This window comes from Diadema antillarum, unplaced genomic scaffold (assembly GCF_040938485.1).
Source record: "Diadema antillarum isolate AM-2024a unplaced genomic scaffold, OU_Dant_1.0 scf00000004, whole genome shotgun sequence".
Lineage (NCBI taxonomy): Eukaryota > Metazoa > Echinodermata > Echinoidea > Diadematoida > Diadematidae > Diadema > Diadema antillarum.
This window is the reverse complement of record NW_027270893.1, coordinates 2,453,564-2,481,070: the sequence shown is the minus strand read 5'-3', so window position 1 is coordinate 2,481,070 and position 27,507 is coordinate 2,453,564. Positions and strand designations below refer to the sequence as shown.

Here is a 27,507-nt window from a genome sequence, read left to right as displayed (position 1 = left end):
ATTATTTATGTAGAGGCTGTAAAGGCATGATTTGAATGTTAGGCTGAATCTTTTTCATTGGATGATGTTTTTGTTAGTATTTTGAGAGGCTAAGTGTATACAATGTTTGCATGTTGTTTGCCAAACTCACTGGTTTAGGCTGAAATGACATGCCTGCTTGAACATGGAGATGACTTTTTCACTTTGCTGTTTTATCATGCATAAGTTTGCCAAATTGAGTAACATTTGACTTGGATAAAGGCATTTCCGTTTCATATTATCGCTGCATACCGCATTCCCTGTGACTCACAGCTACTGTCTTTCAACATTCATGTTAATCAGTACTGCATATTTTTCACCTTTTTTCCCCACGATATGTGTGGAGGTTCTTGTATTCAGAGGCTTGGGCCATTCATGCAAAGAATTAAGTACTGTGTTGCCTTTTCATCATCCCTCATATTGTGATGAAGATACATGTAATGTTCAATGATACTTGTGCAAAGAAAATCCTAACTGATATTTTTTACCCCGTAGTGATGTCAAACTTCGTAAGTAAACCAAGATGATGTGTTTCGTGGTTACTCAAGAGATGGATACAAGTGCCTGTTGAGATACTTAGATTTTTTTTCTTTTGCATAATAATGAGATAAATGATGATTGAAATACAAGCTTTAATGATATGTTGCCAAATTTTTATACTATATGAACAATGTGAATAGAAAGCCAGTATGTGGTAAATTTTATGAATGTAAGGTAAAGGGGATGAAAATATTTTGTAAGATGATCAAAAATGGTTTCTACTAAATGGAAACAAGGGTACAGTATTTATATTCTCGGAGCATGTAACTAACGTGTTGCAGTATTTTCTATAGACATTTTTACAATGAATGCCAATGAGAGCATTCGGTTTTAATGTTTACAGGAAAGATGAAATTAATTGTAGAAGAAACAAATTCATTGTATTGATTGAAAGGCTGTAATATTTGAATTCATAGGTTAATCTGTGTCATCCTTCGGACCAACTTGTAGGGCTTTGTACGTAGTGTCAGAATATGTATAACAGCTTTTACCAAGTTGATACGATATAATGTATTAATGCTGTATGCTGTATGTATGGATTGATGTTTGAGTTACTGCTGTGCGGTAAAGTGTACAGATAAGACACAGAGCTGCTATTTGGACAGGGTATAGTTTGTTCTACTCTAGTTCACCCACTTTTGACAAGATTGTCAGGACAGTGAGATATTTTTTGCTGTAACAGAATCTTGTAAAAATGGACAAAGTAAATGCATGTTACGGATATTATGATGGTTTTACACGGAGAAATTGTCTTGTACTAACAAAATTGTGTACAATTGTATCTGTGTTTTGAACAGTGAGGTTTGCCATAGTTGGTCCCATGGTCCATGTTTTGAGGAGTTTCTATTACACTGTATACTGATATAAGCTGTGGACTGAATGGTGCCGTACGCACTAAGTATTAGTAATTTGTATGCAGTCATTTAAAAATTCAAGTTTTTTAAACACGAAGGTTGACACACACTTCAGATTTTTATTACAGTGTACAAGTAGCTTTAAAAGCACTACTCACAAACTCTTTCATCCTAAGCCTTACCATCTTTGTATTCTTTTGGACCTTCACTATTACCGTAAATAGTTACAATACATGTACATGCATATGTAATCACACCAGTTTTTTCGTGAAAAACATTGTATACAACCCTATGTGTAGTTGCATTCAGTCTGGTTTTAGTCATTGTATGGCTTGCCACAGATAAGTTTTAATACACACTTAGAATTATCTTGGACATTTTGAATCGTCGTCATTATAATGGTACATTTGTGTGCACATAATCTGAATTTGATGTGTATATATTTGAAGCAAAAGAAAAAGCAATGTGCTGCATACTACAAAGTCTACTCTGTACTTCGCATTCATGTATTCAAAGTGGTTTTAGTGGGCGTACCTATTTTCGTACTCTTTGCAATAAAGCACTAGCAATCCTGTGCAAAACAAACTGTTGTACGTGTTCTGCTTTGTTGAGCTCTGTGTGGGGGTGACCTGATGGATGATTTGTTTGTGTGAAAATTGTGGTTAAAAACAACTAAATATTATATAGATTGAGGTTGGACCACTTCCACATCTTGTTGAAGTCGGATTTGACATGTAAAATAAAGCATAATCAGATAAACAGAATTGCAGAGGTTTGCTCAAAATGGAAACAAAAGGGGGGGGGGGGGGAAGAAACAGAAATTAAACTTTTCTGTTATTTCTTTAATTGGTAATAATGATGGCACCCATATCCATTCTTACCGCATATTCAAATTGGTGCAGGTGAATGATAAAGTATGACCTTAGAAGTCTATTCTTAGATCATTAATTTTCACAAAATCCAGGATGAAATACACATATTTCCTTCACAGCTTTCTGTTTCTATCTACCTACCTACCTACCTTCCAGTATTTATCTATCTATCTATCTATCTATCTATCTATCTATCTATCTATCTATCTATCTATCTATCTCTCTCTCTCTCTCTCTCTCTCTCTATTTATCTAACTATCTCTATCTTTCTATCTATCTATCTATCTATTATCTATCTTTCTATCTATCTATCTATCATCTTTTTATCTATCTATCTATCATCTTTCTATCTATCTGTCTCTCTCTCTATCTCTCTCTCTATCTCTATCTATCTATCTATCTATCTATCTATCTATCTATCTATCTCTCTCTCTCTCTCTCTATCTAACTATCTCTATCTATCTATCTATCTATCTATCTATCTATCTATCTATCTATCTATCTACCTATCTATCTATCTATCTATCTATCTATCTCTATCTGTCTATCTATCTATCATCTATCTTTCTATCTTCTATCTATCTTCTATCTATCTATCTATCATCTTTCTATCTATCTATCTATCTATCTATCTATCTATCTATCTATCTATCTATCTATCTATCTATATCTACCTATATCTCTCTATCTAACTGTATATCCCTTTGTGTGTCTATCTGTCTCTCCCTCTGTCAATCTATTTCATATCAATCTAGATATATATCATCTCTATCTGTCCATCCAAATCTAACTCTCTGTATTCCTATCTTTATAACACGGTGGGCCCCTGTCTGTATATCTTTCTCTCCCCTCTCTTTCTCTCTCTATATATCTATCTAATATTTATCTCTCTACCTATTTTATTCTATCTTTATATCTCGCTCTCTGTCTTTCTCTTTTATCTAAGTATGTACCTAATATATCCAGGCCTTCTTGACTATCTATCCATATATTTTCACATCTGTAGTTATCTATTTGTCAATCAATTTTTGTATTTAGCTATCATCCATCACTGTATCTGTCTATCTGTTCATGTCTATCTATATCTGTCTATCCATCTATCTTATATCTATCTATATATGTACATATCTATCTATCTATCTATCTATCTATCTATCTATCTATCTATCTATCTATCTATCTATCTCTATCTATAACTATCTATCTATCTATCTATCTATCTATCTATCTATCTATCTTTCTATCTATCTATCTATCTATCTATCTATCTATCTATCTATCTATCTATCTATCTATCTATCTATCTATCTATCTGTCTCTCTGTTTATCTATCTATTCATCTACTATCTCCATGATATTTTACCAGAGTACATGTCCGCAAGAAGACATTCAATGTACCTTCCAATAGGGGGCGCTAAAGCACCGATGTGAACACACGGCTCATACTTGCCCCAAAGAGAGGCTTCAATACTCTTTGACTTGTATCATGGCGTATTTGGTGATGCACACACCAGAGCTGGCTGCACTGGTATCATAATAGGCACACAGTGCTGTACTGAACGAAATTAGGAAGTGGTGGTACCAGTGTATAAGCAATACGTGTACGTGCTGGGGAAGGGCTGAGAACTGGCATAAGTACTGGCGACCAGTGATATTGTTTTGAACAATTCTGTTGATTACAACGAGATTCATTTCGAAGATGTCACTGCCTGTAAAGCTAGTGTCGTTGGTCCTACTGACAGCTAGTAAGTATCTTGTACAGTAGTTTTCTGTGTGATTTGATTGGAATGATGTGTCGCGTGAGCTGGAGGGCGAGGGGCCAGAACAATGCTCCCGAAGGGTGACTGGTGTCGCATTGTATACGCCAGGCCAGGTCGTTGCGCGGGGTTTTCAACGGTGCTGTTTGAGCATGTTTGCCCGGAAGGAGCGGCGTACTGCTTAGACGGCGTATGGTGTGTGTACATACGGACATCAAGCGAGATGAGGGAATATACACATTATATGCCACTATCTTATTGTACTACTACAGAACTTTTCGTTCAGTCAAGTAAAATCGCTTATCACTGTTTCAAGAAATTGTACAAAGCCATCTTAAAGTGTGTGCAGTTTTATTATACAGTTTAGTGAAAGAGTTTTTTATGGATCCTCCCTTCACTTCACTTGAACCTTTTATGTCATTCTCTTCTTTTTCTCATTTCAAAGGACAGTAAAGTTTGTAGTCTCGTTCTCTGTTATTTCATAGCCTCACAGTGCTGTGAGATGGATGAGAGATGCCACATACATGTACGCTGACCAGATGACCCTCTTTTGTAATCTCATGTTGGAAACGTCTTGTCATATTGGCTGCTTCCAGTTTGTAGTATAATAACTGTCTCATCTTTCTGCCTGTCAGATAACATACGAAACTTTAACAAGTCATTGCATTTCTTTTTGATGAAAAGTACTCTTTTTACTTGGATTGTTCCGCAGCTCGACCAGACCAAGGAGGTACTAGACCAAGGAGGTACAAGGCCTAGTACCTCCTTGACCAGACGCTGTGCGAAGCTTGGCGTCCCGCAGCGTGCGCATGCAGCTGTCGCGACTTTTGCACATCGACAGACAGGGCTGTTTGTAGTTAATTATGCGCGCATAATTATTATGTTGAATGCTAATTCCTTCTTTCTTGTTTTCATGCCTGCTGCAAGAGCTATTGTTGTGTTGTCCGAGAGGGAAAAAGAATTATATGTAAAATAATTTATTATAGAGTCACTATTAACAACAGCAGCAGCAGCAACAACAACAACAACAGCAACAACAACAGCAATGAACAATACCCGCAAAAAGAAAGCACCATCAAACATGACGACCTCTTTTTTTTTTTTAATTTGTTTAAGATAAAATTTCATGGTTCTGTCAATCCTCAGTATGATAAAAATTGTCCCAATTCATTACGTGCCTTACCCGTTGAAATTATAATAAGCTCTGATTGGCCAAACAAGCAACAAACAAACAACCAAACAGACAACTGAAGTCAACTCTGTGTAATGAACTGATGTTGTCTCAAATTTGTCTAATTTATGTACATGTAGGTTTATTACAATAAAACCTCTTAATAAAACGATCTCAAGATATCTTTTGTCTGTCCTAGTGATATTGGTCAATGTTTTTATTGAATGTCTACTTGTTTTTATTCTCCAATTCGCATTCAAGTATTTATTCTACAATTCACATTGAAAGATGCACAAACAATTCATATTGATTAAACAGGAATCAAACAAAGATTAGAAAATTGACGGATTGCTTATTTCAAATGTATTTCAGAATCATTTTTTTTTTAACCATGATTCTGTTCTTTCAGTTCGCATAGGTATAGTGTAGATTTAGAAATCAATGTCAATCACGATGGCTTCATGAGAAGTATTCCGTTAATGCTTCGACTCAGAATTTAGTCTTGGAGCTGCCACTACCAAATTGAATGTCTCAATTTATTGTCTGTTTATAAGAACTGACATTCGCTGGCACCGAGTAAGTGCCCTGTATGCGTATCCAGAATTTAGCGTTTTACATGTAAATATATTTTGAAGAAAGCCATCCTAGCCAGCCATATAGGTACGTGTTTGACCACATTGCCGACATGAATTATGATTGTTGGCCTACATGATTATGATTCCTCTGTATAATGCTGCAAACATTGGATATGAATTAAACTCGCATGAACCTGTTCTTGAACCCTGGCATTCTGTGCCACCAATATCCGGCGGGTATATACGGCGTAGTCATTGAGGAGCAGATCGCATAACGGGTTCTTTGACTCTGGATTTCGTGTCATTTGAAGCTATCGTCGATGCCGAGTCGTTTGGGGTGACTCCTTTGGGCCTCTGGAAATGGTTTCCAGCGAAGGGGACATTATGCATGTAATAACACTACCTCATACTAAGGCCGGGCATGCCGTCATTATAGGCTAACTATAATGGAGTTAATCACCATTGAATCTACCATCGAACCTTCTATCAGAACTTAATTTGTCCCGCGTTTGACTCTTGGCAGTCCATTGATATGTCGTGTTGCATTAAAAAGAAACAACAACAACAACAACAAAAGTTTCTTATATGTTTTATGCACGAAAATCAAAGGTACGGTATAATATCCAACTCCGGTAATGATTCTGCATACCTCTGTTCGATTAAACGCTATTTCTAAAATAATACTGTTTGATTTTCTGTTTTCTTTTTATGGATTTATAATTTGACATAACTTTGAGAAGACACAGTAAGGGCACGATGCAACCGTATTGTAAGATTTTCTGATAGTTATGTGTGAGTGAAAACCTTTGCATTTCTGTTCAGTAACTCTTTCAAAACTGTTTCTTATAACGCTGATTGATCCTACCAATTCTATTATGATCGTTATTGATATCTAAAAATACTTTGTCTTGCTCCTAAACCCTGTCACTTGAGAAACCTTTGATATCTCGATGAAAGATGCGACTACTGTAAGTGTTTCCATTTTTAGCATGTATTCATATTCATTGTGGAGCCTCTTTTATATTACTAATACTACTCTTTGCATTTCTGGATGACCAACATCAGAAATTCTTGGTACAGGGTGTATACAGTCCCACTGATATAAAATGGTGGTTTAATATAGTTTCGTCTCCCTTTTGCAATCACCTATTTCACAATGAACCTCTTTACTCAATACGCATTCATACGCAATACGCTCCCTCTCGTAATTTAAGATCAACTCAGAAAAATTTTCTCCAATGTCCTATTACCACGACAAAGTTTTATGGTGAGGGATCTTTTGCCCATGCTGCTCCCACACTGTGGAACGCTGTTCCGTGTTATATAAAAGAAGCTCCCACAGTGTTAAAGTTTAAACCTGCTCTCAAGACATTTCTGTTCAAAAAGTATTATGAATGAGTTTGGTTCTGCATTTATGGTACACATATTGTACACTGCATTTCTTCTTTCTACTTCATCCCTCTCCTTAAAGCGCATAGAGACACCACGGTAGTGATATGCGCTATATAAGCACTGTGTTATATATATATATATATATATATATATATATATATATATATATATATATATATTCAAAGTAAGGACGGGTACATTTTTTCTTTCAGAGAACTTAGTTACCTAGCTATTCAGTATTCACACCTTCCTATTACAGTACCTGGAATTCAAATTTGCAAATTTGCGTTGGTTAAAAGTAGCTATGTCGGGCAATTCTCAGACAAGCTTTCAGGTTGTCAGGAAACAAGTTTTGTCACAACATTATGAATAAGATTGAAATAAAATTACGCTTGTAAACTGGTGTTTTATACGATAAAAGCCATCCGATTTTCCACAAGTACACTGTGATGAAGGCCCCTATCACGTTGGAATTTAAAACCATCTTTGTTGTGCTCGATGCAGACTTGTGCACACGTGGACTTTGGTCGCGACACGCTAGATTCCGAATTGCAGGTGTTACTGTTGTAGAGGGGATGGCAGGGGAAGAGAGAAACTCGTAGCTTCGTAAGTCGCTTGATATTTCGAGCGGTTCGTAGCCCATTGAATTCGGGCATAGAAATTATAGGTCAAAAGGCTTTGTTATTGGCAGACATGAATTGTATTCCTATTGTCGAGTCTCAATTTTAATAATCTCATCCGAAAACGTGTCAAAGTTCACGCTACCAAAAGGCGCTAAAAATGAACATGCAGTTTATTTCTGCAACGAGGTTTGGTAGAAAAAAAGAATAGAACAACAAGACAAGTCGGCGCAGTCTCCTTTTTCTATACTTGAATCAGGGAGGGCGAACAATATCTGCTTCCCGGAGTAAATCGTGTGATGCTTCTGGTGTTACACACTACATGTAGAATACATCTAGGTCTACAGGTTATAAGTAAAGTGTCTGGGGATATGCTGTGATTTCTGGATCTTATGTGAACAGTTTGTTCGTTCTTTTAGCCACGAAGGATTATGGAAATGTCAAAGGGACTTTTGTGCAGGCAAAATCACCATACTCATAATTACTAGTATTTCACATGTTTTAGCTCTCAGCCGCGGGGATTTCCTGCGCTGCGTTATATCATTAAGCCATCCGCAAATCGTCGTGAATTTTGTGTCTATGATTATAATATGTTTCTGTGTGAGTAGATGGATGTGTTCGTTTGTGTGTATGTGTTTGTACATTGAAATTGTGCGTTTATATGTTAAGTGCGTTTGTATGTTTGCGTCAGTGTGTATGTGTTATCTATGCTTAGAAATATGTGTGGAAGGGGGGGGGGGAGGTTGTCTCGAAGGTAACAGGCCTACTGATGCTCGAAATTGCATGCACACGTGCTAAAGCTATCAGAACAACAACAAAAACAGCAAAATCTTCATCGTCGAACCATAACGTCTGTCTATTCCGATTTATTGAAACTCATGTACGCGGAAATGCAGTCTTGTTAGCGTCCCTACTGGCCGAGGAATATCGAAGGAAATGATATAGAAACTTTGATGTCTCTCTGCGCTCGGCAATTCTGCTCGAAAGCAATTTGAGCACTAATATATCACCATCGTGTAATCCCAGCACCGAATGCCCATGTAAATGTCAGAGACAGTCTGTTGGACGTTTGAGCTGCACGCATAATATACGAGTTACATAGAGAGAGTCAGGAATATATCATTGTTAACCTTATGAAATCTGACGAACTTCAGTCTTTGCTGGGGCAGTCTTTTACTTGCAATGTTGCTTAGGCAGATATCCGCTGCAGTACTGGGTAAATATCTCTTCTTCAGAGTGTGCCTATATCTTAGGTAGTAAACCTTAATCAAATCTTTTTATTTGTATTAATGTGTGTTTGTGTATGTCTGTACTATAAGGGATGGAGGTTGGTTGGATTGAGAAGGGGGTCTCATTTAAAAAAGAGGCGTACTCTAAATATGCACAATGAACGCACAAAAGCTATTCTCAGACCCTTGAACTTTGCAAAGCGACGCAGAGGCTTGCATTTGGCGGCAACAGCGTTCCTCGTGGCGCGGAATGAGTGTGTGTATCAATAATACAGTTGCACTATTCTTTGGGGGCAAGGTAGGGCCTATAATGGTTATGAATACATTACTGCTCTTCGTGGGTGCGTAATGTTACTATACTATCTCTTGATTGATTTGATTGATTCAGTGTTCATAGAGGAATATCTCACTTATGTATACCTGCATTATATCACCGTTATATTAGTAGACCGTGTTAGTGTAATTGCTAACCCTTGAGACGCTGTATTACAGGCATGCGTGGGATTGTGTATTAGTGGCCCTGCTTCTTGGGGCTTAGACTGTTACAGCAATTACTGGCTCGTAAGTTTACCGAGTATAGCGGTCCTTGTCGGCTTAGTACATTCACTTGCCCAATGATTCAACGCCATTACCAGACTTTTGTAAGCTGTGTTGATGGCTGGTCCCACTTACTTAGTGCACATACTTGCCCCATGTACGACGAGAATGTGCAAGTATTTCGTGGTGCACCTGGCTCAGTAAATTTCACGAGCCCGTCACCGTTCAGCTAGTGTACTCTTGCTACTAGCCCGAAAAGCACGGTATAGTTTTGTGACATGCAGTTGCGGATCCCAATTGATGTTTAAGTAGCCAAGCAATGAATTAAATTTTGCTATGATGTTTGTGGCCAATGTAGGATGTCTACGGTAAATACGTCTTTCCTTGAATCGAACATAAGCCATATGGCGTAACGCATCGATGCTGCTTTCAGGCCCGTAATTATGGGGGGGGGGGGGGGTCGCGGGACCCCCCCCCCCGTTTGCTCCTTGGAATCGCTCGGGATGTGTATAAAACGGAATTGAACATAAACTTGAACTATTCATAACCCCCATAAAAAATCCTATAGTTACGCGGGCCTGGCTTACCATACCTTCCAGTCCCCTTTCTTTGCTTGTCATTGCTCAGTTCAGTGCCTTCGTCGCGAGATGAAATGTTAATAGTGTAGATACATCAGATTTAGTATGGAGGGAAGCTACATGTAATGTAGTCATGGGTTGAGGTGAGAAAGGGGGGGGGGGCGAGGTCGCAAAAAGGAGCAGACTGGTTCACGCGCTACTCAAGCAGCTGGAAAGGGTTCAATACCCGAAATGAAAGGAATCTTCCTTTGAACTTAAATCTATTCTATGCTTGATTCGGTAGGGCGGGACGCGAAGTGAGTAATGTATTCAATTTCGGCTGCACTAGGTACTATAAGGGAGTTCATGGTTAATTAGTGCATGTCTCATTTGACCCCTACACCACAGACTTTGAAATAACATGGACATGTGCTGTGATCAAGAATTCCTTCTTGAAGCATGTCATCTTGAGAAAGTGCATGGAGAGATTATGCTAAACAGTACCTGTTGATGAATGACTTACACATGTACGTTCTAATTTAGTCTGAAACACATAGGCCTACATTGTACTGACATAATTCAGATTCTCATAGTTGCTCGAGACTTCTTTACATTTTAAAGTCAGTGGCAATTACACAGACAATCTCATTTGACCTTTGTTGTGCACATGCGCAAATCACAACCGTGAACTCTCTTATTACACAGGAGGTAGATTAGGAAGGGACGGGAGAGACGGGAGACACGCGACGGACAGACACTAATGTATAAACTGTACAATCACACACACACACACACACACACACACACACACACACACACACACACACACACACACACACTGATACTCACTTCCATCGAAATGATACCAAATCAGCGGGTCAATGTGGTATCAACTTGACAACAGAACAATGCTGGTTCCTTTATAGCATTTATGCTCTTGGCAATTTAAATCAACAAAGCTTGTACTTTAGACACACATTCAATTTGTCAATGCAAGAAATGGATGGAAGAAGTACAGCAAAAATATCAACAAATAAAATAAATTAGGCCCTATATCTTATAGCTGAAATTAAGCACCTATACACATTTTTTATTTCAATAATCTTTATTCATTAGCATTCAAATACAAATGTAATATTATGAGCCGATAGCGCTGTACAAAGTAACAACAATCACGCATTTTTACACGACTAACAAAAGTGTTTATACCCTTTCTGTGCAATACTTATTTTCACAGAAATAAAAATCAAAACTTGATATTTAACACCTGGCATTCTAGACCATATATGCACGCACACATACACACACTCACAGACACACAGACGCGTACCTGTTTTCTAAAAATTTTTGTTTGTTTTAGTGAGGCCTCATGATTAATCAATCATCAACGTAACTATTGAGGTTTTGTTCTGAGGGGGGGGGGGGTTGGAAGGGGGAGGGGGAATGGGGTAGGGTAGTAAGAGGGAGAATGGACGGGGGTATAGGGTGGTGGGGGGGGGTGTGTTTTTTTATTTTTAACAATAAACTTCAATCAATGGATATTGATATTTTAAGTTGGATTGAATGAATGTTGAAAAGAAATTATTTTTGAGTTAGTGATTTAGTTAATAAAATGTGTAATGTAATGAAGGAATAAAATTAAAAAGAGAATGAGAGATCAGTAGTGTAAAATAGAAAAGAAGAGATGTGTATATGGATTGTGTATATGGATTGTGGAAAAAAAATGTATCAGAGGGTATCAAAAGGTATCAAATTGATGTTAAGTTTCCGTATAAATTTTGTATCCATTGACGAAAATGAATATGAAATTAGTCCAGAGAATTTTGTATAAATTTGTTTGTAGATTATGTTTCCCATTGATGAAGAATGAAATATCTTTTAAAACAAACAAACCAAAACTATGCAATGTAAGCACAAAACGGTTAAAAAAAATAGAGAGTTAGAAGAAAAAAAAAAGGAAGAGAGGAATTCTGTTGCTGGTAGAAGAAAAACAAAAGGAGAGATGCTCAACCTTAATCTTCCCTAAATACAAAAACAACAAGCACAACAGACTTATATCGAAGAATACACCACGATATAAATATGGAGCTCTAATGAATTCTGACCTGTATGATAATGCAGTTATGATTATGTATTCGTGGTTAAGATATCGCTGACAGGTCTGTGGATTCAAACCGCGTAAACTAAGGAGACGAGAAGTGCCGAGTATCCGGACACTAATAATTATCATAAAACATACGTTCAGTTCCTGACTGCAGTGTTTTCATACGTCGATTGGGACTGAGGCGGTATTTTGGGAGAGGGTAGAAAAACAAAGCGATTGATCTTTCGATCAGGTCGGTAGAGGCAATGCCGTCCGAAGCGGATCAAAAATATTCCGCATCGACGTCGGGCGCGTCATCGGTGACATTTGGCGATACAGAGGGCGACGTATTTTAGATAAATATTCCCCCCAAAACCGCAGATCCCTGCGTCAGGTTTCATGCAACTTTGAATCCTCGAGGGGGAATGGAAAAGTGATCGTGCGTATACTCCTCAGACGAAGTTAAAGGGAAACTCGACTTCTCGCTTTTAAAGGTGACGTTATCAAAACACTAAGTTAAAACGGAACAGTGAAATGAAATGAAGAGTAGGCAAACATAAATGAACTGCGAAGTGTCAGAGTTGCGATATCTATGAATTACCACTTATTTACCAGTGATGTCGCACACAATATGAAAATTATCGTGATGACGTCATGATCCCCACAACTAATCTCCCACTGGTCTATGTATGTGATTAGAAACACTTATTTTTTTTTTCTTTTTCGTTTTCCGTTTCCGTTATTCTTTAAGTTCGAAACATAATATACTGATATTGATTTGTCATCACAATTCTTGGATAATTTGATGGAACGACATGTTTGTGTCGTTAGATGGAATCTAATGGAGATTTGATTAGGGTTGTCGATTTGCAAGTTTAAAGCAGGACTCGCACCGCCGCCACGCTCCACGCCGTTCTAGCGGTGACGCGGAGTTCAGCTTCCAGACACGAGTGGATAACGCTGCCTGTTTTTACTATTTAAGCATCATCGTGCTCCGAGGCGTATATCACACCTGCTAGAGTGCTATGAACTTCCACGTTTTTGGGGCCCAGGACGATCAACCACAAAACTACACTCAACCCCTTAGCAAGTAGAAGATACATTACAAGGAAACATCGCATTACTTTAGCATTTATTGCGTCTATCTGCCATTCGTAGATCGATTTCCAACAGCACCCGCACGTAACAACAGCGGTATTCATGCTAAAAAGTTCGCGAAAATGTACTAAAACTGTTGTAATGGCAAAGCAATTTCACGTTTCGCATAGTGCGCACTCCCTATACAATATGCAGCCGCTTATCAACGTGAATAATGATGTAGATACAATGTGTATAGCTGTAGGGCCTACACACACATTGTCTATTCCAGGCTGTCAAACTCAGTATGTGCACGTTTGATTAATAACCTGTTGCTCACGGGAACACCTTGTGTGTTTCGTGTTATGTCACGTTCAAGTTCAACTTCAAGTTATTTTATTTAGCAATTTTGCAAATATGAAAATTGTACAAAACAGAAGCACATTTAATTGAACAAAAATGTAGTAGCTCAACAGGAATGCTGATTGCCTACATTTTGTAATATGAATTTTGGCTGTGATGACAGAACTACCAGTTAGGCCTACCTCATCTCTGAGTGAGTGGATTTTTGAGATGAACTTACTTAATCTTTCTCGTCCCCAAATCCCTCGTCCACTCTTATCACCTGCTTTCTCTCCTTTTCTCCATCTCTTTCTCTCTCTCTCTCACTCTCTCTCCGTTTACCCCCTCTATTTCTGTCTTTACGCTTCTTCCAAATGTCATCGGGTAAAAGGGGATGGATGCTGGCCACACTAAGAAAAATAGGTTCAACATTGCACCTTTTTTCCCCACACTGGGAGCACCTTTACGGGTGCAACTTTGCACCTTTCGGACCACAAAGGTGCAAAGTTGCACTTTTAAAGGTGATATACTGGTCTAAAAGGTGCAAAGTTGCCCCTAATTTTCCTGAGTGTTATCAGAGTGTGGTAGTGGTGGGGAAACCAGTGGTGGTTGTTGTTGGGAGGGGGGGGGGGGGGGGTTGAACCTACACTACAAGGGGTCAAAGCGACCATTATCTAGTGTCATATCTTCATATTTCTCTACCCGATTCCCTGGTATGTTCTGTTTGAACGTACATGTTCTTGTGCCAGTCTGTATCTCTCCGCAGTTCTGTTGCAATATATGGAGTATATAACCTGTCGCGGTCGGGTTCATATTTAACTCAAAGTAAACATCGTGGAGTGGCGTCCATATGCTTGATGACTAACTCGACCAAACAAATATCCCATCACATAAACACAGTCTGTAGACGGACCTCGGGGCATAAATGCATCGTAAAAATGTAGCGAGTCTCTCTCTCCTGTTTGAAAAAGATAGATGAAAAACGAAACAAAACCAAAAACAAAACACTGAGAGAAACGGAGGGGATATACGATGTGAAATGAATGCAACCATGCGGATAGTATTCCATATTGCATAATTCATTTTGCGCGAGGGACTTGTTAGGTTGTATAATAATGGATAGACATGCTGTGTATAAAAGCGTGTGTAGAATAGACCTGTTTGGTTTGACTGCTTCTTTTACGTGAATGTCTATTTCAATTATGTAATGTGTGTGTGTGTGGGTGGGGGGGGGGTGCTTCAGAATGTCTGACAATGGTTGATTTATGTACTGGTATAGGAATGAGCCAGACTCATTGCATAACCCATTGAGTCATCTTTTCTTCGTACTATTTTTGAAGCTCTCATGTTAATAGCCGATGCACTGTACAGTGTTTTAGAATCGAATATGTCTGTTGGAAAGGGACAACATGCGACTTGATAATTACGTAGGGTACATCTCAATCCGCATTACCGAGCTCTCAGTTCAGCCTGTGTGTAGGTGAAATGGGACTTTGATAAAGATGCGGTAGTATCGTAGAGAAGGATGGAGCTAACAGCGTAACGTCGAGTTTGATTCATCGGACTGCAACCCAATCGATGTCAAAGATAAGGATGCCAAATATGATTGCAAAATCTTAAAGGGATAGTACAGTATTGGTGGAGATGAGAATTGGGCTTTTAACTTTTTGCAAGATACCAAGAAAACACTTATGATATAGTACAGAGCATACCATTTTAAGAGGAATTCAAAGTTTATTTGATGAAAATCGGGTTTGGAATGAGTGAAACATCCAAAAACAAAGTAAAACAAAGCGATTGTAATAAAGTGTGGGTCCCACACTTTATTAGAATCGCTCTTTTTTGATATCTCAGCCATTTCAAAACCAATTTTCATCAAATAAACGTTGAATTCCTCATAGAATTGCATGCTCTTTCATATTTCAAAAGAGGTTTCTCATTATCTCACCAAAAAAATTTTAGAAACCTGAAATTAGGTCTCAACCAAAACTGTACGATCCCTTTAACGATTTGCAACGATAATAACGATTTAAAAACAGTGATGATAATGATGATGATAGTGATGATGACGATAATGATAATAATGATAATCATAACGATAACAATAGTAATAAACATTACGATAACTATGATGGTGATAATGATGATGATGATGATGATGATGATGATGATGATGATGATGTTGATAATTATAGTAATGGGAATAATGATAACAATAATGATATTGGTCATTACAAACACAATCAAATAAGCAATCATCATTTAAAGTAGTTAAATAATATGTTTTACACTAGGGATAGTGAACATGGTTGTAAATAAATTTCAGCAATGAGAACGAAAATAGTGTGCAGACCAAGAAGGCAAATGATATCATGCTATCTATGGGGGTGTCCACCATTTTGCTCCTCCGTTGTGACAATCATAAAAAAGCCGACTTTCAAGGGCAGTATCCATCCATACACTATAGTGATTATAAAACCTGGCAGTAATGCTCTCATCTTTCACGACAATGAAATCATTTTCTTTTTCTGTATTTTTCGCTCTCTCTCACTCCAGTGGATGGATATATTACAAATTCATTTTTGCTCCCGCGTGATTACGTCGGCAAGAGCTAATCGCTAGCTTTCCAGACGTGCCCTTGTTATGATCAGGGAGGTGAGCTGTCTCACCTCCCTGTTATGATCCGCTGTGATAGATTGGTCCAGTTCTTTTCCCCTTTGAATCCATTTGCACTGATGACAACGCTAATAATATTCTGCTGCCCGCGAGCGTAATGTACCCTCATTTAAAATCCACGCGAATAAAGAATCTTTCCCGCCAAGAGAATTCTCCTTTCCTTTATCATATCTCGAATATCGAGCGCGTGTGGTTCGATGCGTCGCCCAATTATTATTTTTTTGCCTCCCATCTTTCTTTCTTTTTATGCATGAATGTCGAGTGAAATGAAGAGGCGAGCTTGAAAACTTAGAAGGTCACATCGGGTACATCTCGGAAGAAGTGGTTTTTTATTCACTCCGACAAGGGTCCCAAGCTGTCCTGAGCCTCGCCGAAATCTCGTTAGGAGCGGAATTTACTTACACCAATCACGGCAATGCCGTCTGAGATTGGCGGGGAGGAGGAGGGGGAGGAGGAGGTAATGGAAGAGGGGAAAGATCAAACAGATGGAGGAGGAGGAGGAGGAGGAGGTGGTGGTGGAAGAGGGGAAAGATCAAACAGATGGAGGAGGAGGAGAAGAAGAAGGTGGAGGAGGAGGAGGAAGTAATGGGAGAGAGGAAAGATCAAACAGATGGAGGAGAAAGAGGAGGAGGAGGAGAAGAAGAAGGTGGAGGAGGAGGAGGAGGAGGAAGAAATGGAGAGAGGAAAGATCAAACAGATGGAGGAGGATGAGGATGAGAAGGAGGAGGAGGAGGTAATGGAAGAGGGGAAAGATCAAACAGATGGAGGAGGAGAAGAAGGTGGTGGAGGAGGAGGAGGTAATGGAAGAGAGGAAAGATCAAAAGATGGAGGAGGAGAAGGAGGTAATAGAAGAGAGGAAAGATCAAAAAGAGGAGGAGGAGGAGGAAGACGTGGCGGCGGAGGTGGAGGGATAGGGGAAGAACATTTTGCTATATCAGGAAGATGAAAAGTCGCTCAAGGAGAATGAGATGAAGGCGGTATAGAGAAAGGAAAAAGGAAGATGAAGGTGATAAGAAGGAGCGAGGAGAGAGGGGGAGGCGGAGGGGAGGATGAAGAGGAGGAGGTGCAAGATGAGGAAGTGGATGTAAAGAAGGTGGAGGATAAGGGGAAGGCGTATGAGAAGAAGTAGTAGTAGAAGAAGAAGAAGAAGAAGAAGAAGAAGAAGAAGAAGAAGAAGAAGAAGAAGAAGAAGGAGAAGTAATAGAAAGGTTAGCGGATTAATGTTGCTGTATGGAAGAGACTGAAAGGTGGAATAAGGAGCAGGACATGAGGAGACATGAGAAAGGGGAGGAGACTAAGAAAGAAAGAAAAGAAGAAGATGATGATGAAGAGGAGCAATAGAACGTAATTAGGAATGTGGAGAAGACTGCTGAACAGGAGAAGATGATATGGGTAAAAAGAGGAGCAGATAAAAGTATGGGAGAGAGAAAGAGATTGAGAGATTGAATGAGAGAGGGGAGGATAAAAATGAGGAGTTGAATTAGAAAAAAAAGAGAGAAGTGATATAGGATAAGATGAGTATGAAGAGGAGGATGGAAAGGAAAGAATTGAGGAAGAGTTGAGGAGATGGAGGCAGAGGAGGAAGAAGTGAAGATGACACATGCAGATGAAGATGAATTAAGAGTACTATATAGGAGCATGGTAGTAGTACCATGATAGGAGTAAGACAACTTGGTGAGGAATAGGAAGAAGTAAAGGAATGAGGATGAAGATCATTGGAAGAGGAGGATGAGGATGAGGGCAGGGGGTGAGGTGATGGAGTACCAGTAAATGAGGAGGAGAACTGAATCAACCATGGAAGGGGGAACAAGAGAACCAAGGAGGACAGGGGGAGATGTACAAAGGAGAGAAAGGGTTAAAGGGATCGTATAGTTTTGGTTGAGACCTAATTTCAGGTTTCTAACATTTTTTTTGGGGTGAGATAATGAGAAACCTCTTATGAAATATGAAAGAGCATGTAATTCCATGAGGAATTCAACGTTTATTTGATGAAAATTGGTTTTGAAATGGCTGAGATATCCAAAAATAGAGCGATTCTAATAAAGTGTGGGACCCACGTCTTTTATTAGGATCGCTTTCTTATACTTTGTTTTTGGATGTTTCAGTCTTTCCAAACCCTATTTTTATCAAATAAACTTTGAATTCCTCTTAAAATAGTATGCTCTGTACTATTTCATAAGTGTTTTCTTGGTATCTCGCAAAAAGTTAAAAGCCCAATTCTCATCTCCCGTGCACAAACACTGTACCATCCCTTTAATGAAAGTGAGGAATTAAGTTCTGGAGGGGGGGGGGGGGGGGATAATACCGGGGAAGATGAAAATGTATTCTGGGAGATGCCATCTCGTGTTGGCGATGACAATAAGTCTCCGGACCAGTAAAGTGCGTTTGGGTTACAGCGGCTTTAGTGATACTGCTTTGAATTCATCAACATTCTCTTCAGGATGAGGGTGTAGTCATAAAAAAAGAGAAGAAAATGTTCTCTTAACGTGACCAGCGGATGATGGCTATCCCATTTTTTTTTTGGGTCGATATGCGAGATAACATGGGTTCCATTTTCTAATTATACATTGCAGACATGAAATGGCATTACCAACACGTTTAGATCATGGTTTACTCTCAAATAATGTTTGACATGAGTTTTTGTTATGCTGCTGTATAATGCATGATGCGAAGGAGCATTTTTTTTATTGCAATGCGAAATCGTTAGTCTCTATCTGAGTCTTGTAGATATATTCCCGGAAGCCGGAAGGCAAGACGTTCCAGAGATAGTAGTGTTCTGTCGTGTTTTTTTTTAATGAATGAAAGAGATGATGACTATCACTAAATGTGTGTGTGTGTGTGTGTGTGTGTGTGTGTGTTTGTGTGTAAGAGAGATTAGCACCGTTCATATCGTATGTATCGTGCATATCACAATCACATTTACCATCATTGAAAACGGACATAATTGATTTTGACAATCAATATATCATTCTTACAATCAAAGTCGTATGTGGTAATGTTTAATGACACCATTGTATGATACAAATGCTCTATTGACTGCTGCAAATGGCGGTTATTATCGCTTTTAATCATCAGAGATTTCAGAGATGTTTTAAAATGAACCGGTTACGTCGCATTTTTTTTTTTAATGATAACAGGTACATGGCATCTCGGTCACCGTGAGACTGTGGAAAAGAAAGGTCTTGAAGATAGCCTAGTCACTAAATAGTCGCATGTACCCAGCAGATTGGGCGAGACAGAGTTGTCGTGTGGCCGGAAATGCAATAGGAAATGGTGGAAATGAAGGCAAATACGTTGGGTTGGGCGGCGGAGGTATAGAACTAGCACTCAGAGGGTTGAAGATTTGATGTCTGGGCTTGATGTCCCTTCAATTTGGTTCATTTCAATACGACGGCAGATCAAAGTGACTTCTCTAAATTACCATTGGACTGCGAAGCTCGTCGCCATTTCGGCAGTACCGTTGACTACAACTCTCTTTAACCCAGCCTTACAGGTTTCGAATCCATCCAATCATAGAATTTGCTGATTTGACTCGAAATACCATTCGCATAACACGGGAGAAATCAAACGTTCATCTGATTTGTTACGACGTCGTGAGACACCGAACGTGAAGATGATGTAAAAATATCACATGTGGCTATTTTTTAGCAAGCATGATCCCAATTTTAGAATCCTCAAAGGTTATTCCGTAGAATGTACTAAATTGGCACGACATATAACCATGTACCAAAAAAATGCAATGAATATGAAATCTCCACTTGCCATGTCAAATCGAACACGTCACCTGAAAATTATTTTTGTATTGGCTTCGAGCGCCTCTTGTTTATTTATTGTCAGGTAAATGTCACATGTGAAACACTAGTTCTAAAAAAGAAAACTGACTATCAATAATGACATTTGTCGACCGATCCCAGACTTAATCTGTACTGAAGCTGAATCCAAGATTTCCTTGAAATGATCTCATATATCGTTAAATACATCTACATTCGGAATAAATGGAATCAGGTGCGTGCCAATATTAATGTGATTGCACATAATGTATTATATTGTAAGTAATCCTCAATAGCTTAGATTATTTTTGTTGAATCGTTGCGTAGTATGAATACTACACATGTTTACATCCGATAATTATGTTCATTTATGTATAATTTTTTTTTTTTTCGCGAGGAGAAATTTGATACCCTACATAATTATTTCTGGATACAAATGCTTTGCTTTCTACGCGATATTAATATCTCGTATAATATTTCGATGTTATCTTCAGGCGTATCCTTGGCCCGCGCTACGACAGATGTTCCAACCATCACGGTCTTTCGGGGCGACTCGGTCGAAGCCCCGTGCAGCTTCGAAGGAGCTGTCACCTCCATCTCCTGGAAGAAAGGCCCAGACCTGGCGACGGCGACCACCGTCGCGTCATTCGAAGGCGGCGTCGTCTCCGGCAGCGACAACGATCGCATCACGATGCAGCCCGACCACTCGCTCGTGATCGATAACGTCGCCGTGTCCGACGAAGGGAGCTACTTCTGTCAAGTAGATCTAATATCCTTGGACGAGCTCGTCATCGACGTCGACATCATAGTCGCAGGTGATCAACTTTGAATAACGTTTTAGAGCATTCGCCGGTGTCTGAGAGGGTCGGGACTGCAGTAAAAAGAAACTGTTCGCCACGTTCGAGTAAACTCCTGTAAAACGTATAGTAATAGCAATCTAATAATGCGAACAGTGCTCCCTTTTGTGAGAACTCAATACATGTATTTCTCACTATTATAGAAATACTAATCAAAGTAAACGGATGGTACAGATTCGGTTGAAATGGGGCTTCAGGTTTCCAACTCTTTTTGATGATTATCAATTTTGTTGAGATAATGAGAAACCTCTTATGAAACATTAAAAAAAAACACATTACTCTTAGAGGAATTCAAAGTTTATTTGATGAAAATTGGTTTTGAAATGACTGAGATATTGTATCCAAAACAAAGTGATCATAATAAAAAGTGAGACCCACCCTTCATTAAGACTGCTATGTTGTATTTTTTTTTTTTTTGGGGGGGGGGGGGATATCTCAGCCATTGCAAAACCGATTTCCATCAACTAAACTTTGAATTCCTTTTATAATAAATTGTATTCTTTTTAACAATTATTTCTAAAATGGTTTCCAATCCAAGTATCTCTCAAAAAGTTCAAAGCTAAATCCACATCTCAACCAATACTACACCATCCCTTTAGGGGATTATGCCATCATATCGATAAATAAATTCCGTTTGCTTAACCATTAATCTTGTCTAATATCTAACATCATTAAACATTAGTATATGCAATGATTGTTATTTACCGATTCATCAATTCTTCTTCATAATTAATTGTGTCGTTGTCTCTCTTTTGTAGTGTCCCCCGAAGAGCCGTATCCTACGCTCACGATCTCCACGGCAAACCCTCTCCCATCCACCAACTCTTCCTGCCAGCTCACCGTAGCACCAAACGCTCCCGTCGAACTCTCTTGCCGAGCGATTAACTTCAGGCCGTCGATTCGGCTGGAGTGGCGCATAGGCGGCGAGAGGGTCGCCGGATCCGAGCTGAAGTTTTCGGACAACAGCGACGGGACGATGAACGTGTACGGTGACCACGAATTCCCCATGGGCGCTGCCAGAGTGACCGTGGAATGCGCGGCCGTAGGGGAGGCCGTTCCAGATGGGAGCGGAGTCACGGCAATGCTGGTATGCCCTGGGGAGGGTTCGCAGGGTGAGTCTTTACTCCACAGTGATGTTAAAGGAACTCATATTATTATGATGGAAAATGCATCTTAACTTGTGTTGATTCGTGATACCCTAAACATCACATGTGGCCAAAAGAATGTAATTGTCATAGTATGGTCTATAATATTTATAAACTATTTTTCTTCAGATTATTGATAAATACACACACGGAAATCCTTCCACAACAAGATTCTGTCAATGCATCATCTGCCAATCATTTCTTCTTCTTTTTTTGTAGTCATACCCAAGTAATAAGGAGAAAATAGTAGAAATATCATTATAGAATGCGTGTATAGGTTACATATTTAAATAGTATTTGTCTATGTTTGAGATGATCAGGGTTCAATGAATCAATGCAAGTCAAAGTACTTATGCGTTGCATAATAATTCCTGCAGGGGCGTTTCCAGGAATTTCGTAAAAAAAAGGGGGGGTGGGAGGGTGCTATGCACTACCTCCCTTTTTGTTTACGTCTTTTATTTTAACAAAAAATAGGGGGGGGGGCGCCCGGTGCGCCCCCGCCTTGATCAGCCACTGTGACCTGTAAACTGGTACAAAGTAGGACGTACAACTCTGTAGCGGTGGTCAACGCACAGCGGGAGGATTGTAATGAAATTATTACGTGTACAACGAGGGCTCGGAAACCAAAATCAATGTATAGATTTTGACGGGGATGGCGCTATGTTAAATTTTCCACGCGGTGCAAGCTGGCAGCCGTCATTGCTACCAGGGTACCGTTCGAGAGGAAACATTCTTCCATTTTATTATTGTTCTGGTTATCTAAATAATTTACCTATTAATGTTTAAACTTTATTTGAGTTTTGTTTTCTCGATGTTCATCGCTGAAATCGGAAAAATGCAACTTTGATTTCTTGAATCGTCCTCTCATCTACAGGTGGAGGAACAAACACAACGATGGTAGTCATAATCGTAATCGCCGTCCTCATCTTCGTCGTCGTCGTCGTCGGTCTGGTCGTGTGGATTCGTTCATGTAAGTAGATGACGGTCCAGTTGTCACGACAGTATCAAACAGAATGCAATTTGTCCTGTGCGCATATTGAATACAGTTTTGCCATTAGCATCCCCTTTGTCATTGTTGGTACAAATGTATGTTGATTTTGGCGCGTTTCGCAAACTAAAATGCGCGGTTGCGTGTTGGGCCTCTTAACAGTCCTCATTGTTATCACTCAAACTTGGAAGTAGATTGGAATCACCTCGGCCTATGTAAACTCAGCCATATTTTGTGGCTGAGATTTTTGTTCTTTACGTGGTGTTATCGCGAGGATATTTTCAGTAAGCCTTACAGACGCATTCTTTTTAATGCACTCGGCTGGAGATGTTAACTGTCCTGTCGATCATTGCTATGACCATTGAAATACATGTGTCTCATTTTGGTTCATTTTATATCTTTCATTTCAGGCTTGTTCAGATACTGCGGCATGCAGATTATGACGTAACATGATTAATACTATACGTGTTCCTTTTTTGTTTCAGTGCTGAAAGACACCATGGTACGATCCAACTATTCGAAAACGGTCAGCGCAGACGGTAAGAACAGATTTTACAAACGTTGAAGAAATACAGAAGTACTTGTCGAGATATATATGCAGATTGCTAGACAAGAATACAAGATGTAGGGTAGAGAATAAGATCTCAGATAATTTTTGTGGATTAGATTCGACACTTTTATGGATGTAAAATCATGAATCTTCTGCAAAATAGGAAAGTCTATTATTTTGCCGTCAGATATGTAACTCCGTATTAAAGTATAAGTTCCATGGAATTCATTTTGATAAGGAAATGTTGTTATGAACAATCGGGAAATGCGTATACATGTACAACAATATTTGTGATTGTGTGAATTTGTACCATGTGACATTCATTTATATCGTTATAGTTCACGGTTGTGTACTATACTTTCTTGCATGGAGAGTCCCATGCTTAACAAATTAGGAATGAGCTAAATACTTAGCCTAGACAAACCAATCTTATAAATACACATTATTTGCTATAACAAATGATACACTCTCTTTCATGCACTATTCTAACCAATAGACACTGGATGCGTAATTAATCCTTCTAAATATTCTAAGTCACATTGACCTTCGGTATCTGTGAAATCAAACTGCACTAATTGGGCTAATTATGCGCAAGTGATGCGTGTGATCAAGTTTGGTGTATAGTCAGGGTCATGTATACTGTGTTATATGATACATATTAGAGAGAGATAGATAGATGAATACATGTATACTCTTATATAGGAAGAGCAAAACGAGCTAAATCCATTCCTGTTAAGTTGAGATACAATGTATTTGTTATTAAAGCCGCTAATAAGAACAGAAAATAAGAAAATACGCTATTTTTCAATCATAACTGCTAGAATATTCCTTGTTATGTTACAAGTGAGGTATTACTGGAAAGGTTAAATGTCCTGTTTACCTTTGGGAACAGTGATTTTAAACATTAAACATTAAATGCATATGTGTAGGCCTGTTGTACCACAAAACATCCTATCATATAAAATTGTCGTGATAAAGCCTAGAATATAAGGAAATATCTGTATTTTTCTCCATAAACCATAACTGTTGACGGTTAAGTCTGGAAATATTTTTATTATAACTATTGTTCGCAGTTTGTAACAATACTTAACATCAATTTTACCGATTCAAATTTTTACAGTGGTTGTTTCTATAACTAACTCAAATTTAAGAACTATTTTAAAGCACTAATGCTGTCTTTTTTTTCATCTGCAAATGGTAAATTATGCCTTTAGATTATGCTCTATCTGATGATGGACTTACTTTGAAATGTATGAAAATGGCGCTTGGACCAGTTTGCAACAAAATATTCTTTTTGTTACAGACGACACGCCGTCACGGTCGCGGATGTCTAATTTTTGTCACATCTGCTGTGCGGCATGTTGCCCGTGTCTGACGCCCAACGCTTCGTCACCGTACGCCGAGACTCGCGGCGGCAAGAAATCATCACGCAACAGGGACGAACCGGACAGAAAACCAAGAGCGCCCTCAGCGGGTAAAATGCAAATTTCCTTCAAACCCGTTTGACATTTTCTTCAAAACACAAGGGTCGATACTCCCCTCAAGTTTTCTTCTTTTTCCCATAGTTGAGGAAAAGATAAGAATAATAAGTAAATAAAGTAGCGGTCTAGTTGATGTAAAGCCACTTTTATGGGTATCTTTAAATCTTTTTTTCTTAGACTGTTTGGAGTAATTACAAAGGGACCGGTGTGCCTTGTCATTAAAGGGTGTGTACAGTTCTGGTTGAAGTGAGGATTTAGCTTTTAATGTTTTGCGAGCTATTCAGAAACCACTCTATGAGATGTCAAAGAGCATGTAATTCTAAGGGGTATCAAAAGTTTATTCGATGGAAATCGGTTTTGAAATGGCTGAGATATCCAAAAACAACGTGAAACAAAGAGATCCTAATAAAAGGCATGGCCTATCGCCTTTTATTATTATCACTTTTCTGGATATCTCAGCCATTCGAAAACCAATTTTCATCAAATAAACGTTGAATCCTTCTTGAAATTGCATGCTCTTTCATTCATAAGAGGTTTCTCATTATCTCACGTATAGGAATGTTCAAAACATGAATACCCTCCTCAACCAGTACTGTACAGCCCATTGAACATGTTTTCTTTGAAAGAAGTGGAAAAAGCCACTCCCATTTTATTGTTGACTTTAATGAAAAAGGTTAAACAGATTGAACTGACTTGCAGAACTCAAGACTAGAAAGTTTGAGATTCTTAATAGGTCGATTATGTCTCCATTAATCAGCAGTGCTAATCATTTTCGCATAGGAGCACAGTTTCACCATAATATCCCTTCCCCCTTCTCATGCCCCTTTACAGGGGATCGCTCCTGCCATGAACCCCTCCCCCTCTTTCCCTCCCCCTCTTCCCCTCCCCCTCTTCCCCCTCCCCCTCCCCCCTCCCTTAGCACGGTGTGGTACTTTCTGTAATCGTATGAAGTGCATAGTAACATGTAGATGCCTACACTGGAGTACTAAGTACATCAATGGAACATAAATCTCACTTCTTCCTTTAATTTTGTGTTGTCGCCCTCAGCGTTGAAAGCGCGGATACAAAAGAACCGCAAGAAGCAAGAAAATGCAGCGGCGGCCAACGCGGACAAGACGACGGTACCGTCTGACAGAACACAGGAGGACGCCTCTATGCTCGGTAAGAAGCAAAGTCATTTTCTCATTCAGGACAATCTGATCTTCTTTGTCTTCTTCATCCCCTTCTTCTTCATCTCCTCCTCCTCATCCTCCTCCTCCCCTTCTTCTTCTTCTTCTTCTTCTTCTTTTTCTTCTTCTTCTTCTTCTTCTTCTTCTTCTTCTTCTTCTTCTTCTTCTTCTTCTTCTTCTTCTCCTGCATCGTACGACTTCAAACATTACTAGTCACACATCGTTTTTCAAAATCCTTGATCGAAGATATCTCATTGTTGATTACGAGTTTCATCTCATGTTGACAAGGAAAATGCATGTGTTAGGCCTACAAAGAAATTTATGTCAGCTCATATCTTGAGACGGTTATGATGATATACCTCTGTTGTTTCACTAATTTGTTATTGGTCCTTGTAGAAGCAGCGTCCAACCCCGCACAGACTAACCAGAAGCCACCGGGCGCGCGACCCAAGACCAGACCAGCTGACGATGTCACGGTGCAAGTCAGGTGACAGAAAGCACAGACGCATAGTATATACACACAAGTACAGACACAAAAGTGCGCTGAGAAGCATTTTTTACACAGGCACACACACCTCTACCTGCATTTTAACAGATACATGATAATTTTGTAGTGACCACTGTCGTGTGACATGTGATATATATTGTATGAAAACTATGAATCGTCCATTCTCGCTTTTTGCCTTCAAGCCGTTTTCCCCATAGTATTAATTAGATAACCACTGTCCACCATATTGTAGGCAAATGAAGAAACAAAAGACAAAGAAAAAGTACAGTACAAGGTGGAAAGACACCTTTCGTAGCGTTACCGTTTTTCGCTCATTGTGCTTTGTTGGTAATTTTGCGAGTTTGTCATTATGTGGTTACGTTGTGACTGTTAGATCAGTAATGAGAAATTATCACTGCTTTTGAGTTCATTTAATTTGTTATTTTGGCATGAAAAACTTACAGATAAAGGAGCATCTCTTGATATCTTGTTTTATGTTGTTGCGTTTTTTAATATTTTTCTATTCATATATTATTATGTTATTGTTATTATTATCATTATTGTTATTATTAGTATTATTATTATTGTTATTAATTAATTAAATTATATATATATATATATATATATATATATATATATATATATTCTTTTTTTTTTTTGCAGGGACCCACAAGATCCTCAGTCGGACAGATGGAATGAAGGAGCAGAAAAGGACGAGGCTGAAACCGGCTTTTGAAAATAGGGGGCGTGGCTTTCGAAC

The 27,507-nt window shown here is 38.9% G+C and overlaps 1 protein-coding gene across 1 annotated transcript; it reads left to right on the top strand.

Moving 5' to 3' along the window:
- The first annotated feature begins 3,902 nt into the window (after positions 1-3,902).
- On the top strand, positions 3,903-26,751 carry LOC139708260 (uncharacterized). The gene is made up of 8 exons (XM_071620261.1): positions 3,903-4,029; positions 20,565-20,885; positions 21,686-22,039; positions 22,947-23,042; positions 23,546-23,599; positions 24,914-25,084; positions 26,139-26,252; positions 26,657-26,751. Exons 1-8 carry the CDS (start codon positions 3,984-3,986, stop codon positions 26,749-26,751), a joined length of 1,251 nt encoding a protein of 416 aa, XP_071476362.1. The 5' UTR covers positions 3,903-3,983.
- The last annotated feature ends 756 nt before the right edge of the window (positions 26,752-27,507 follow it).